The following is a 16308-nucleotide window of genomic DNA, read 5'->3' on the forward strand; positions in this document are numbered from 1 at the left end:
GACCTGCAGCTGAGGGTCCTGACTGTTAGAAGGAAAACTAACAAAGAAGGAAAACTAACAAACAGAGAGGACATCCACACCAAAACCTCATTTGTATGTCACCATCATCTGCAGCTGAGGGTCCCGACTGTTAGAAGGAAAACTAACAAACAAAAAGGACAACCACACCACAACCCCATTTGTACGTCACCATCATCAAAGACACCCACAGTAGATAAAACCACAAAGATGGGGAGAAACCAGAGCAGAAACGCTGAAAATTCTAAAATCAAACACCTCTTCTCCTCCAAAGGGACACAGCTCCTCAACAGCAACGCAACAAACCTGGACGGAGAATGATTTTGACAAGTTGAGAGAAGACTACAAATGATCGGTAATAACAAACTTCTCCGGGCTAAAGGAGGATGTTTGAACTCATCGCAAAGACGCTAAAAACTTTGAAAAAAGATTAGACGAATGGCTAACCAGAATAAACAGCATAGAGAAGACCTTAAATGACCCGATGGAGCTGAAAACCATGGCACAAGAATTATGTGACACATGCACAACCATCAGTAGCCGATTTGACCAAGTGGAAGAAAGGGTATCATTGATTCAAGATCAAATGAATGAAATGAAGCGAGAAATTTAGAGGAAAAAAGAGTAAAAAGAAAGGAACAAAGCCTCCAAAAAATATGGGACTATGTAAAAAGACAAATCTATGTCTCATTGGTGTACCTGAGAGTGTTGGGGAGAATGGAACCAAGTTGGAAAACACTCTTCAGGACATTATCCAGGAGAACTTCTCCAACCCAGCAAAGCAGGCCAACATTCAAATTCAGGAAATACAGAGAATGCCACAAAGATACTCGAGAAGAGCAACTTGAAGACACACAATTTTCACATTCATCAAAGTAGAAATGAAGGAAAAAATGTTAAGGGCAGCCAGAGAGAAAGGTTGGGTTACCCACAAAGGGAAGCCCATCAGACTAACAGCGGATCTCTCGGAAGAAACTCTACAAGCCAGAAGAGAGTGGGGGCTAATATTCAACATACTTAAAGAAAAGAACTTTCAACCCAGAATTTCATATCCAGCCAAACAAAGCTTCATAAGTGAAGGAGAAATAAAATTCTTTACAGACGAGCAAATGCTGAGAGATTTTGTCACTACCGGGCCTGCCTTACAAGAGCTACTGAAGGAAGCACTAAACATGGAAAGGAACAACCAGTACCAGCCACTGCAAAAACATGCCAAACTGGAAACACCATTGATGCTAGGAAGAAACTGCATCAACTAACCAGCAAAATAACCAGCTAACATCATAATGACAGGATCAAACTCACACATAACAATATTAAACTTAAATGTAAATGGGCAAAACGCCCAAATTAAAAGACACAGATCAGCAAATTGGATAAAGAGTCAAGACCCATCAGTGTGCTGTATAAAGGAGACCCATCTCACGTGCAGAGGCACACACAGGCTCAAAACAAAGGGATGGAGGAAGACCTACCAAGCAAATGGAAAACAAAAAAAAGCAGGGGTTGCAATCCTAGTCTCTGATAAAACAGACTTTAAACCAACAAAGATCAAAAGAGACAAAGAAGGCCATTACATAATGGAAAAGGGATCAACTCAGCAGGAAGAGCTAACTATCCTAAATATATGTGCACCCAATACAGGAGCACCCAGATTCATAAAGTAGGTCCTTAGAAACCTACAAAAAGACTTAGACTCACCACACAATAATAATGGGAGACTTTAATACTCCACTGACAACATTAGACAGATCAACGAGACAGAAAGTTAAAAAGGATATCCAGGCAATGAACTCAGCTCTGCACCAAGCAGACCTAATAGACATCTACAGAACTCTCCACCCCAGGTCAACAGAATATACATTCTTCTCAGCACCACATCACACTTATTCCAAAATTGACCACATATTTGGAAGTGCAGCACTCCTCAGCAAATGTAAAAGAACAGAAACCATAACAAACTGTCTCTCAGACCACAGTGCAATCAAACTAGAACTCAGGATTAAGATACTCAAAACCGCTCAACTACATGGAAACTGAACAACCTGCTCCTGAATGGCTACTGGGTACATAATGAAACGAAGGCAGAAATTAAGATGTTCTTTGAAACCAACGAGAACAAAGACACAACATACCAGAATCTCTGGGACACATTTAAAGCAGTGTGTAGAGGGAAATTTATAGCACTAAATGCCCAAAAGAGAAAGCAGGAAAGATCTAAAATTGACACCCTAACATCACAATTAAAACTAGAGAAACAAGAGCAAACATATTCAAAAGTTAGTAGAAGGCAAGAAATACTTAAGATCAGAGCAGAACTGAAGGAGACAGACAAAAAAAAAAAACCTCCAAAAAAAATCAATGAATCCAGCAGCTGGTTTTTTGAAAAGATCAACAAAATTGACAGACCACTAGCAAGAATAATAAAGAAGAAAAGAGAGAAGTATCAAAAAGACGCAATAAAAAATGATAAAGGGTATGTCACCACCGACCCCACAGAAATGCAAACTACCATCAGAGAATACTATAAACACCTCTATGCAAATAAACTAGAAAACCTAGAAGAAATGGATAAATTCCTGGACACATACACCCTCCCAAGACTAAACCAGGAAGAACTTGAATCTCTGAATAGAAGAATCACAGGCTCTGAATTGAGGCAATAATTAATAGCCTACCAACCAAAAAAAGTCCAGGACCAGATGGATTCACAGTCAAATTCTACCAGAGGTACAGAGAGGAGCTGGTACCATTCCTTCTGAAACTATTCCAATCAACAGAAAAAGAGGGAATCCTCCCTAACTCATTTTATGAGGCCAGCATCATCCTGATACCAAAGCCTGGCAGAGACACAACAGAAAAAGAGAATATTAGACCAATATCCCTAATGAACATTGATGCGAAAATCCTCAATAAAATACTGGCAAACTGAATCCAGTAGCACATCAAAAACTTATCCACCATGATCAAGCTGGCTTCATCCCTGGGATGCAAGGCTGGTTCAACATACGCAAATCAATAAATGTAATCCATCATATAAACAGAACCTAAGACAAAACCCACATGATTATCTCAATAGATACAGAAAAGGCCTTTGACAAAATTCAACAGCCCTTCATGCTAAAAACTCTCAATAAACTAGGTATTGATGGGACGTATCTCAAACATAATAAGAGTTATTTATGACAAATGCACAGCCAATATCATACTGAATGGGCAAAAACTAGAAGCATTCCCTTTGAAAACTGGCACAAGACAGGGATGCCCTCTCTCACCACTCCCATTCAACACAGTGTTGGAAGTTCTGGCCAGGGCAATCAGGCAGGAGAAAGACATAAAAGGTATTTAATTAGGAAAAGAGGAAGTCAAATTGTCCCTGTTTGCAGATGACATGATTGCGTATTTAGAAAACGCCACTGTCCTTCCATTTGTTTGTGTCCTCTTTTATTTCACTGAGCAGTGGTTTGTAGTTCTCCTTGAAGAGGTCCTTTACATCCCTTGTAAGTTGGATTCCTAGGTATTTTATTCTCTTTGAAGCAATTGTGAATGGAAGTTCATTCCTGATTTGGCTCTCTGTTTGTCTGTTACTGGTGTATAAGAATGCTTGTGATTTTTGCACATTAATTTTGTATCCTGAGACTTTGCTGAAGTTGCTTATCAGCTTAAGGAGATTTTGGGCTGAGACAATGGGGTTTTCTAAATATACAATCATGTCATCTGCAAACAGGGACAATTTGACTTCTTCTTTTCCTAACTGAATACCCTTGATTTCTTTCTCTTGCCTAATTGCCCTAGCCAGAACTTCCAACACTATGTTGAATAGGAGTGGTGAGAGAGGGCATCCCTGTCTTGTGCCAGTTTTCAAAGGGAATTTTTCCAGTTTTTGCCCATTCAGTATGATATTGGCTGTGGGTTTGTCATAAATAGCTCTTATTATTTTGAGGTACGTTCCATCAATACCGAATTTATTGAGCGTTTTTAGCATGAAGGGCTGTTGAATTTTGTCAAAAGCCTTTTCTGCATCTATTGAGATAATCATGTGGTTCTTGTCTTTTGCTCATGGATAGGAAGAATCAATATCGTGAAAATGGCCATACTGCCCAAGGTAATTTATAGATTCAATGCCATCCCCATCAAGCTACCAATGACTTTCTTCACAGAATTGGAAAAAACTGCTTTAAAGTTCATATGGAACCAAAAAACAGCCGGCATCTCCAAGACAATCCTAAGTCAAAAGAACAAAGCTGGAGGCATCACGCTACCTGACTTCAAACTGTACTACAAGGCTACAGTAACCAAAACAGCATGGTACTGGTACCAAAACAGAGATATAGACCAATGGAACAGAACAGAGTCCTCAGAAATAATACCACACATCTACAGCCATCTGATCTTTGACAAACCTGAGAGAAACAAGAAATGGGGAAAGGATTCCCTATTTAATAAATGGTGCTGGGAAAATTGGCTAGCCATAAGTAGAAAGCTGAAACTGGATCCTTTCCTTACTCCTTATACGAAAATTAATTCAAGATGGATTAGAGACTTAAATGTTAGACCTAATACCATAAAAATCCTAGAGGAAAACCTAGGTAGTACCATTCAGGACATAGGCATGGGCAAAGACTTCATGTCTAAAACACCAAAAGCAACGGCAGCAAAAGCCAAAATTGACAAATGGGATCTCATTAAACTAAAGAGCTTCTGCACAGAAAAAGAAACTACCATCAGAGTGAACAGGCAACCTACAGAATGGGAGAAAATTTTTGCAATCTACTCATCTGACAAAGGGCTAATATCCAGAACCTACAAAGAACTCAAACAAATTTACAAGAAAAAAACAAACAACGCCATCAAAAAGTGGGCAAAGGATATGAACAGACATTTCTCAAAAGAAGACATTCATACAGCCAACAGACACATGAAAAAATGCTCATCATCACTGGCCATCAGAGAAATGCAAATCAAAACCACAATGAGATACCATCTCACACCAGTTAGAATGGCGATCATTAAAAAGTCAGGAAACAACAGGTGCTGGAGAGGATGTGGAGAAATAGGAACACTTTTACACTGTTGGTGGGACTGTAAACTAGTTCAACCATTATGGAAAACAGTATGGCGATTCCTCAAGGATCTAGAACTAGATGTACCATATGACCCAGCCATCCCATTACTGGGTATATACCCAAAGGATTATAAATTATGCTGCTATAAAGACACATGCACACGTATGTTTATTGCGGCACTATTCACAATAGCAAAGACTTGGAATCAACCCAAATGTCCATCAGTGACAGACTGGATTAAGAAAATGTGGCACATATACACCATGGAATACTATGCAGCCATCAAAAAGGATGAGTTTGTGTCCTTTGTAGGGACATGGATGCAGCTGGAAACCATCATTCTTAGCAAACTATCACAAGAACAGAAAAGCAAACACCGCATGTTCTCACTCATAGGTGGGAACTGAACAATGAGATCACTTGGACTCAGGAAGGGGAACATCACACACCGGGGCCTATCATGGGGAGGGGGGAGGGGGGAGGGATTGCAACGGGAGTTATACCTGATGTAAATGACGAGTTGATGGGTACAGCACAGCAACATGGCACAAGTATACATATGTAACAAACCTGCACGTTATGCACATGTACCCTACAACTTAAAGTATAATAATAATAAATAAATTAAAAATAATAATAATAAAAAAAAAAAAAAAGAAAAAGAAAACGCCACTGTCTCAGCCCAAAATCTCCTTAGGCTGATAAGCAACTTCAGCAAAGTCTCAGGATACAAAATCAATGTGCAAAAATCACAAACATTCTTATACACAAATAACATACAAACAGAGAGCCAAATCATGAATGAACTACCATTCACAATTGCTTCAAAGAGAATAAAATACCTAGGAATCCAACTTACAAGGGATAAGGACTTCTTCAAGGAGAACTACAAACTGCTCAATGAAATAAAAGAGGACATAAACAAATGGAAGAACATTCCATGCTCATGGGTAGGATCGATATCGTGAAAATGGCCATACTGCCCAAGGTAATTTACAGATTCATTGCCACCCCCATTTAGCTACCAATGACTTTCTTCACAGAATTGGAAAAAACTACTTTAAAGTTCATATGGAACCAAAAAAGAGCCCACATTGCCAAAATAACAAAGCTGGAGGCATCACGCTACCTGACTTCAAACTATACTACAAGGCTACAGTAACCAAAACAGCATGGTACTGGTACCAGAACAGAGATATAGACCAATGGAACAGAACAGAGCCCTCAGAAATAATACCACACATCTACAACCATCTGATCTTTAACAAACCTGACAAAAACAAGAAGTGGGGAAAGGATTCCCTATTTAATAAATGGTGCTGGGAAAACTGGCTAGACATATATAGAAAGCTGAAACTGGATCCATTCTTTACACCTTATACAAAATTAATTCAAGATGGATTAGACTTAAATGTTAGACCTAAAACCATAAAAACCCTAGAAGAAAACCTAGGTAATACCATTCAGGACACATGCATGGGCAAGGACTTCATGACTAAAACACCAAAAGCAATGGCAACAAAACCCAAAATTGACAAACGGGATCTAATTAAACTAAAGAGCTTCTGCACAGCAAAAGAAACTGCCATCAGAGTAACAGGCAACCTACAGAATGGGAGAAAATTATTGCAATCTACTCATCTGACAAAGGGCTAATATCCAGAACCTACAAAGAACTCAAACAAATTTATAAGAAAAAAAAACCCCATCAAAAAGTGGGCAAAGGATATGAACAGACACTTTGCAAAAGAAGACATTCATGCAGTCAACAGACACATGAAAAAATGCTCATCGTCACTAACCATCAGAGAAACGCAAATCAAAATCACAATGAGATACCATCTCACACCAGTTAGAATGGCGATCATTAAAAAGTCAGGAAACAACAGGTGCTAGAAAGGATGTGGAGAAATAGGAACACTTTTACACTGTTGGTGGGACTGTAAACTAGTTCAACCATTGTGGAAGACAGTGTGGTGATTCCTCAAGGATCTACAACTAGAAATACCATTTGACTCAGCCATCCCATTACTGGGTATATACCCAAAGGATTATAAATCATGCTGCTATAAAGACACATGCACATGTATGTTTATTGCGGCACTATTCACAATAGCAAAGACTTGGAACCAACCCAAATGTCCATCAATGACAGACTGCATTAAGAAAATGTGGCACATATACACCATAGAATACTATGCAGCCATAAAAAAGGAGGAGTTCATGTCCTCTGTAGGGACATGGATGCAGCTGGAAACCATCATTCTCAGCAAACTATTATCGCAAGAACAGAAAACCAAACACCGCATGTTCTCACTCATAGGTGGGAATTGAACAGTGAGAACACTTGGACACGGGCTGGGGAACATCACACGCCGGGGTCTGCCAGGGCGTGGGGAGAGGGGGGAGGGATAGCATTAGGAGATATACCTAATGTAAATGACAAGTTAACGGGTACAGCACACCAACATGGCATATGTATACACATGTAACAAACCTGCAAGTTGTGCACAGGTACCCTAGAACTTAAAGTATAATAAAAAAAAAAAAAAGAAGAAGAAGAAGAAGAATCTTGGAGGGGAAAATAATTTAAAACAGAAAAACTGGGAAAGGAAATAAAACTATAAAAAATCTCTTCAAGCTACCAATCTATTAGGTGGGAGTGTCCATGCCACATGTCACAGACATGTAGTAAAGTGTACACACAAGTGCCAGCATGGACAAATATACACAGGCACACATGTACATTTCAGTTCCGTATGAACTTGAGTTCATACGGAATATGTGCAAGAGTCTAGGAAAAAAATTTATTCAGGAAAGTAACCATTTTGGTCAAGATGAAAATGTAATCTAGCAATAGTGAATGACACATGTGGAAAGGCAGAATAAACTTAAAGAGTACATTAGTTACATTTTCAAATAGTATATGCTATTACATTTACTATTCCAGATGAACTGTCTAAATTTAAAGCAATGGTCTGTTAGCCTAAAAAAATACAATTACACATGCAAAAAAGTGTATGGAAGTTGAAGAAAAACATACCGTGCATACCACTTAAAAATATAACTAGTATACTATTTAAAAACAAATTTATCCTACAGGTGCAGACTTTTCAGGTTCCCTGTGTATTTTTAGAACACATAATGCTCACGGACACTGACTGCACTGATTCTGTATCTGGTAAAAATATAAAGGAAAGAAAGGCAAAGTATTTTCAAGATAATCTTTTTGGTTAAATGACATTTACTAAAAATGGGCCTGCATGATTAAAACAGGATATGTACAACATGGAAGATAAAAAAATTCTAAAATTTAAATTATTACTTAGCACAGACAATTAAAAACTGATAGTGAGCTACAGCCATGTATTTCTTTCATGGTCAACAGCCTTCTAAGCCTAGTCATTTGGGGCTAACACTGGATTCAACACTCTCCCCTCTTCCTATTCTTTTACGGAGAAAGCTGTATTCAAAGTATACTCAGTTTTTAATTTTCAATTACAAAAAATAACCACAGTGTGAAAATAAAATCTGAAGTAATTTTGTTAGTTTTCTTAGTATTAGACACTACATGCTGAAAATACCATTTTCTCTTTTTTATTTTACAACACATATTTATTTTTTTTTAAATTCCAACAATGCAGAAGTACATGTAGTACAAGACAAACATCTTCTATTGCTTCATAATTCCATTTCCCCAACAAAATCACCATCACCGGTTTGATGTTTTTATTTTTCTATAAACATATTTTATATAAGCTTATTTTGTTCTAATAAATTCAGATTGCTCTCACATGAGAGAAACACTACCTTGACAACTTGTTGAATATACTTCTTCCATGGCTATAAAATCTTTTATTTTAAAGAGTAATCACTTTAAGAAAAAAAGGCAGGAAGGAACTTTATATAAATATCACACACAAGATCATCAAACTGATCTTGTGGTGAGCAACCGTGGTTGGAAAAAATATTTGCTCCAAATAGAGAGATATTCTCTGGATGTCCCAAAATATGACCTGCCTGTACTCTCTAAACCAATGTAGCTATGTCACTGTCTGACAATGCCCAGCTTACCTGCACGCGCCACACTCAAACGTCCCATTTCCTTCATGACACTTGGGACTTTCAGGGATGCCTTCGCTTTGGCATTCACATTCACAGATGTACTGAAGAATAACCTCTACTTCCTCCGTGAAGCCCAGAGGCCTAATTTTAAAGCTGTCAGAATCCTTTTTTGGACACTTATTTGAAGTTATGCTAATTTCAAATTGAACCTTGAAGGGAAAAAAAAGATTAACAACTAAGCAATTTAAATCTACTAAAAAATATTTCAAAAAGTTGCTCACTTATTTTAATGTTTCTCAAAGTACAAACTAACTTTGCTTATAAATAACCAATGTTTTCTACAGAAAATATATACCTCATACATTATATTATACAACATACCTCATCTCCAATGGAAATACAACATACCTCATCTCCAATGGAAATATTGGAACATTTTCTTCCATTTTCCCCTGTTCCATTCACCCCGTTCTTGCAGTAAGATTTGTAACTTATTGTTACTCCTTCTGACAATTTGCCGTTTTCCAAAATGACTTCTGAGGAAAGGGACTAAAAGAATGCCTAATTATACACAGGAAAAGTCAAACAAAATCTACTTGAATGCATAAAACCAATGGATAAATAAACTATTCAGAAAAAAATATATTTCAATAAAATATTTATAAGCCAAATCCAATTGAGCAACTAGAAAACACAGAGGCCAGAGAAATAGGTTTTAATTAATAAGGATCCAATCTGTAAAATAAAATACACAACTGAAAAGAGTATTCGTGTTTTAACCGCTGAGTTAAAATACTCAGGATCACACAGTGTGGAGGGCCGCTGCTGATCAGGAGAAGTCTTAGGAATGTGCAACAGGCTGGGCGTGGTAACTCACGCCTATAATCCCAGCACTTTGGGAGGCAGAGGTAGGTGGACTGCCTGGGCTCAGGAGTTGGAGACCAGCCTGGCCAACACAGTGAAACCCCATCTCTGCCAAAATACAAAAATAAAAAATAAAAAATAAAAAATAAGCGGGCGTGGCAGCATGCACCTGTAATCCCAACTACTCGGGAGGGTGAGACAGGAGCGAGACTCCATCTAAAAAAAAAAAAAAAAAAAAAAAAAAAAAAGTGAAATAAATGCTGTCTTCCCCATTGGCAAAATGGCATTTCTGCAGTTCTACCTCTCCAGCTAACTACAGACTAGGGTAAACAATCAACTATGCAGTCTAGGAACAAATTTGCTTAAGGAACCATTGTAGCCCAGCCAAAACAAACAAACAAAAAAAAAACCCAAAATCCCCCAAGGATTCAAACCAGTGCTTGTTTAACGTATGAGACTATTCAGGACAAATGGAGAAGGGTAAAATGGCAAGCTATCTCTTGTTCACACCCCTGAAAAACAGGGGTTACGAAAATTATCTAACAGGGGAGAGTGGAAAAGCTGTGGAACCAGCAAAACCTTAAAAACCTTTGTAAAAACCCCTCCGAGTCAGGCCTTTCCGAAGTATTATGGTACCCCCATGACATGAGGTAAAAATGTCTAAAATTCAAGCTGCCAAAGGGTTAGGGGGATGGGGGCTGAAAGCGGTGCACGAGGCACACAAGGGTTACCATAATATTACAATTGCCTTCAGATTATTTAAATGATCACTAATTAAGGCTAACTCAGTGTGACTGAAGTACACTGAATTATGCTCAAAAAGGAGAAGCCAATTCCTCTTTAATTTCAATTCAACTTCCTCCCATCTGTGAGGAGAAAACAACACTATAAATCTTTTTGAAATAGGCAAATCACACATATATTTACATTTTTATGTATTTTATGGTATATGTATATATGAGTGTATGTGTACCTCCTGAATAGAAACCTATATCCTCTGAATATATGGGAAAAGAATTGGCCAAAAAAAAAAAAAACACAACTTTTCTATCAGAAAAGTCATCTATTCTATCAGAATATGCCTTTAAGATTTAAGATTTCTGTAGTACTTTGGGCTCGCTAAGGTGTGTATGAAGGAAGTTTCACTTTCTTTGAAGAAAGTATTCTCAACAGGGTATTGTCCAAAACTGATCTTATTTAAGATGTACTCACATTGTATGCATCAATGATCAACTGAATTACATTACTAGAATTTGCAGATAATGTTCCTACTGCTGACTTAGGGATCAAGTTTTTCAGTTCCTGCAATTAAAAGATAAAACACGTAAAATACATCTACTATTCATTCAACCAATTAGCATCTACTGAGCAACTTTTATCTTTAAATGCCAGTTCCCATATGTCTCATCCTAACTAACTTTAGGAGTCAAACCTAGAAACCAGTTTTATAATATGTAATTAAAAGTTAATATAAACCACTTTTGTAAAATTCGGTTTGCCTATCTGGTGGCATTTTCCCACATTTCAATTCAGACATGATTTGCCTCTAACAACTCAACCAAAAATATTTAGAATTTTGTTCTTTTTATCTCACACATTTACCTTGTAAACGGGCTGAAATTCTTCAGTAACTGCAAAAATTGTCTGAATATTATTTTCACTCAGTTTCTGGACAAGGTGAGCAATAGAAGGATAATCCTAAGAAATCAAGTAATATATTTTAGTATGTAAATACACCCTTATAATCTATTCTAATTTTTCAATCTAGTCATACATGCAAGATTATACATAACTCGATTACAAGACTGCTTTAGATAACTAGATTACATATGTAATTTATATATAGTTAGAGTACATCTCTTGCATACATATAACTAGATTACAAGACTGCTTTCAAATAATAATATCAAATATAAACTGCTGAAGTGAGTAGTGTGTATACATGAATTGCTAATCCTCTTCTCTTTCATGTTTGAACAAAAAATTCCATATTCAAAAGGTTTTAAATAGTAAGATTATCTATGTATATTAAATATAGGGACAATGAAATTAAAGAATAGTCAGTAATCAAATATTCTACTATCTACAACTTAAGAAAAAGACCAAGATTTCCCATTTGGATTTCTTCTAGAACCTGAATGCTTTTGCCAATATTTCTTTTCAATAAAGGCAGAGTGACTGCTTTTAAAAATCATATAAGACAAAGAGTATGAGACTAGATAAATTATTTATTTAGAAATAGTACTGACTGTGCTACCAAATGCTGTGGGCAGGGAGTTGAGGCAAAGAGTGAAAGTGGCATCTGGGCATCCCTTTCTCACCCCAGTGAGGCCCTTGTCTGAGCAGAAGGAAGCAAATACAAAGCCACATCTTCACAAACAGCAACACTAGCTTTCCTGCACTTTCAATCAGGATCCCTACTTACCAAAATAGCAAAACCTCAAACCCTGAGAAACCCCAAGCCAGTCACCCACAAACTCTTAGTATTAAACATTAAAATCCAACATAAACACATTTGCTATGTAAGGAACTAAGCACTTACATAATAATGACTCATTGTGTACATATTATTTTCCAGGTGACACTGTCCATCATTTGGTAAAACAATGCCACCAAGTTTCCCATCTCCAGCAAAGTGAAACCCGGCATCTGTGGAAAACACCAGCAGCCGTGTAACATTCCTCCAGCCAATCAGTGACTTGAAAAGAAAAGGATTTCAATTTTAAAACACTATTCACGGTAATTCAACAAAAATCCTTTAATTTTCATACAGGCCACCATTGTATTTTAACCTAATTCTGTTTTTTCTGTGTCTTCTCTTTATACAATGCTAATTATCTTGCTGAGAAATGCACAAAGCCCAGTGAATGAAGCTCTTCCATCCCATGTACAACCATATCTTGCCTGACCATCCATCTCTCTCAGTTCTTTTTAAAAACTGTTTTTTGTTGTTGTTGTTTGGTTTGGTTTGGTTTGGTTCTGCTTATCATCGTATCTCCAGCAGCTAGCAAGCCAGCACACTGCTTGACAAGCAGTAAGCGCTCGATGAACATTTGCTGAATAAATGAAAGTGTCTCAGCCTATTCTTACTTTACCCCACTGCTGCTGTCTTGTCCCCATCCACCCATCTGCTCTATATTCTATGCCATACACCTTATCAGCCCACCATATGAGGCTTCCCTTTTTTATAACGGAAATAATTATCTTGTTTAAGGATAATTTCACCCATTCTAACTCCTCAATCAGTACTGTTTATCTGCTCATTTACTTTATTCTTGACCTTTCCAATAAGAATCTAAAGTAACTGTAAAATCTTTTTGTCACTATGGTAATTTATAATTATAAAATCTTATGACTACAGGAATTTACTTGCTTTAGTTAATTTATTTAATACGTCTGTTTAGATCTTCATAAGACTGTAAAATCCTTTAAGGTGGTAATCACATTAATTAATACTGGCAATCTTTCAAAAGTGGAGTGATGAATCATTTTGCATCTAGAGGAGTGGATCAGCATGACCAACACAGAAAAATAGCCACAACCAAGGGTGCTATGGCTTGTTTAATCCCACAGGTTAAGGCCTAGTTAGAGGCAGCCCAGAGAATGCTCTCTCCACAAGGAGATGCTAACTGGTTCATATGTCACTGGCTAGCAAGAAAAGAGGTGTAAGGCTAGGCACTACCTGGAATGCTACCTGCTTCGGCTACAATAGCAAGGACTAACCTTAAATTGCAAACACTCTAGTGAAAACTCGAAAGTAACAACAATATAGGAATTGGTATTTGCCGAATGCTCACTGGTACTTCTAGAGATTGATGCATTTTAACTTCACAAGAGCCCTATGAGGTAGATAACTATTATCATCCCTTCTTAAAGAAAAGAAAACAGCCCTGGAGAGACTAAGTAAATTGCCCAGCATCAGTGGTGATAGAAAAATTTGTATTACTATCCATATTCCTTCACTTATTATTTTGGGCATCAATTAGCACCTTAGCAAAAATTGACTGAAAAATAACCATTAAGAGGCCTCTAAAATCAAAGAAGGTCATCTAGAGAATGGGGGCACTGGATGGAACAAAAATGAGACAAGAGTAGGTACACAGGACAAACTTGACCTCACAATCTTTTCTAGTTTCAGCCTCAGCCACACCATTCAAGTGTCATCTCAAAATATGCTGCTGCTACATGGATCATAAAATGTCAATTACTGATCCAATAGGGATGGGCTTGCTACTAAAAATCTTACAATTAAAATTACAAATATTATACCACTTCTCAAAATACATCTATTCATATAGCTTAAAAACTAGAGCTTAAAAAGTTATTTCTTTTTGAATTACTAATTCAAAAGATGTGAAAGATGTGTCTTTCAAAGACAGTGAGAAGAAAACTGACCAAAGGAAAATGATACAAGACACCCTCCCTTTGAGCAATTTCAAGGTTCCTGGTGATGCCTCAGGTAATAACATCAATTCTATCTCTGGTACAAAACCAGAAAGTTAAGACACAAGGGCTTTTCTAAAATCCAGACCACCACCTACAGTACAGGGAGGTTGCCCCGCTGTTTCAAATGGTTAGCATTCTGGCTTTTAAAAGCGTGCATGAATAAACTAACTGCCTGGTTTGCATAAAGATTAAATATGCTTTTATAAAGGCACCTGTATACAGGCAATTTAAGGATTTACTTAAATTACTTCTCTAAGATAATCAAATGTATGAAAATTAAGATCAATTTTTCTATTAACATAGTAAAATCACACTTAAAATTCACACACGTAATAGAAACAATATCCCCTTATAGGAAATGAATGTGCTTACTCCACAAACTGCAACTTGCATGATGGCATCAAAACCACCTTCTGGAGAATCCAAATTTCCAGATATGCGCTGTTTTCCAACAAGTTCATTAAATACTTCTCCTTTATTAGTAAGACTGAGCACATTTTTGTAGCTAAATGGGCTGGTGCAGTTCTGTTCACTTGTGCAAGGGTTCCTGAGCTTAGCTGGTGTTGTGCTAATGTAAGGCATCACAGTCTTTTCCACAAATGAACCAAATCCTGTAAAGAAAAAAATGGTACATAAATGAATGAATGGAAGGATAGATGGAAAGACAGAGATTTGCATTCTTTAAAAAATTCATCTATGTTACCACATATTGGTTACTACGGACTGAATGTCTGTCCATTCAGGCAGAGCCCTCATGAATGGGATTACTGACTGACACAGTCTGGGTATTTGTCCCCACCCAAGTCTCATGTTGAAATGTGATCCCCAATGTTGAAGGTGCGGCCTGGTGGGAGATATTTGGCTCAAGGGGGCAGATCAATCCCTCATGGCTTGGTGCTATTCTGACCAAGCCATGGTCAGACATAGTGAGTGAGTGACATAGTGAGGGAGTTCTCATGAAATCAGGTATTTAAAATTGTGTGGCACCTCCCCCCACCTCTTGTTCCTGCTCCCACCATGTGAGAAGCCTGCTCCCCACTTTCCCTTCTGCCATGATTGGAAGCTTCCTGAGGCCTCCCAGAGGCCTTGCTGATGCTAGCGCCATGCTTCCTGTAGAGCCTGCAGGACTGTAAACCAATTAAATCTCTTTTCTTTATAAATTACCCAGTCTCAGATATTTCTTTATAGCAACGTAAGAATAGACTCCTACAGTGACCTCATCAAAGAAGCCCCAGAGAGCTGCTGTCCCCTGCTGCTATGTGAGTACATGGCAAGAAGGTATCATCTATGAACCCAGAAGAGGGCCCTCACCAGATGCTCAATCTGCCTTGATCTTGGACTTCTCACCTCCAGAGCTGTGAGAAATAAATTTCTGTTGTTCATAAGCCACCCAGTTTATAGTATTTTCTTAAAGCAGCGCAAATGGACTAAGACCTAAGTCAATCTTTTTATTTTGCCTCCCTACTTTAAAAATAACTCACATTCATTTTCTTGGCACACCAGCTGTCAATAATGGCATGCTGAACAAAAGAATAACTATTCTAGAATTCTGGCCATTTTAAAAAAGACTAATTTGGTAGGAGTTCCCTAATGCCATGGTCCTTGAATTATGCTTACTGAATAAAAGAACATTTTAAGCAAGTGCTCTTTTTTAAAGTTTCCACTAAAATAGGGCTAGTTTTTGAAAGGCAGCTCTTAGGCCTCATGATTGTCAAATCTTTCTAATTTTCTGTTGCTAAACCTCTGCAGCAACAGGAGTGGAGAGAAGCAGGCAAAAAAGAGGTTAAGCTGGGGACGCATGAAATGGGAAAAATAAGGTTTGGAAAACAGATCATCACCGTATGAAAAA

At 37.6% G+C, this 16308-nt stretch overlaps 1 protein-coding gene across 22 annotated transcripts in view; it reads right to left on the minus strand.

The window, feature by feature from the left end:
• ITGB1 (integrin subunit beta 1) overlaps window positions 1-16308 on the minus strand; it is a 59668-nt gene that overhangs the window by 12574 nt on the left and 30786 nt on the right. For 12 of the 22 annotated variants that reach the window (XR_012417575.1, XR_012417576.1, XM_005564934.4 and 9 more), the window contains 6 exons: window positions 14832-15070; window positions 12556-12711; window positions 11616-11711; window positions 11226-11315; window positions 9558-9698; window positions 9159-9358 (listed from right to left, as the gene is read on the minus strand). Coding sequence is in view for 18 of the 22 variants with exons in the window: in XM_005564934.4 (XP_005564991.2) it covers window positions 9159-9358; window positions 9558-9698; window positions 11226-11315; window positions 11616-11711; window positions 12556-12711; window positions 14832-15070 (922 nt within the window). In the remaining 4 variants the exon portion in view is untranslated. Of the gene's footprint in view, window positions 1-9158; window positions 9359-9530; window positions 9699-11225; window positions 11316-11615; window positions 11712-12555; window positions 12712-14831; window positions 15071-16308 lie in introns of all 22 variants that reach the window. The other 10 variants (XR_012417573.1, XR_012417574.1, XM_065520518.1 and 7 more) reach the window with 1 other exon arrangement.

The sequence above is a fragment of the Macaca fascicularis genome, chromosome 9 (assembly GCF_037993035.2).
Source record: "Macaca fascicularis isolate 582-1 chromosome 9, T2T-MFA8v1.1".
Lineage (NCBI taxonomy): Eukaryota > Metazoa > Chordata > Mammalia > Primates > Cercopithecidae > Macaca > Macaca fascicularis.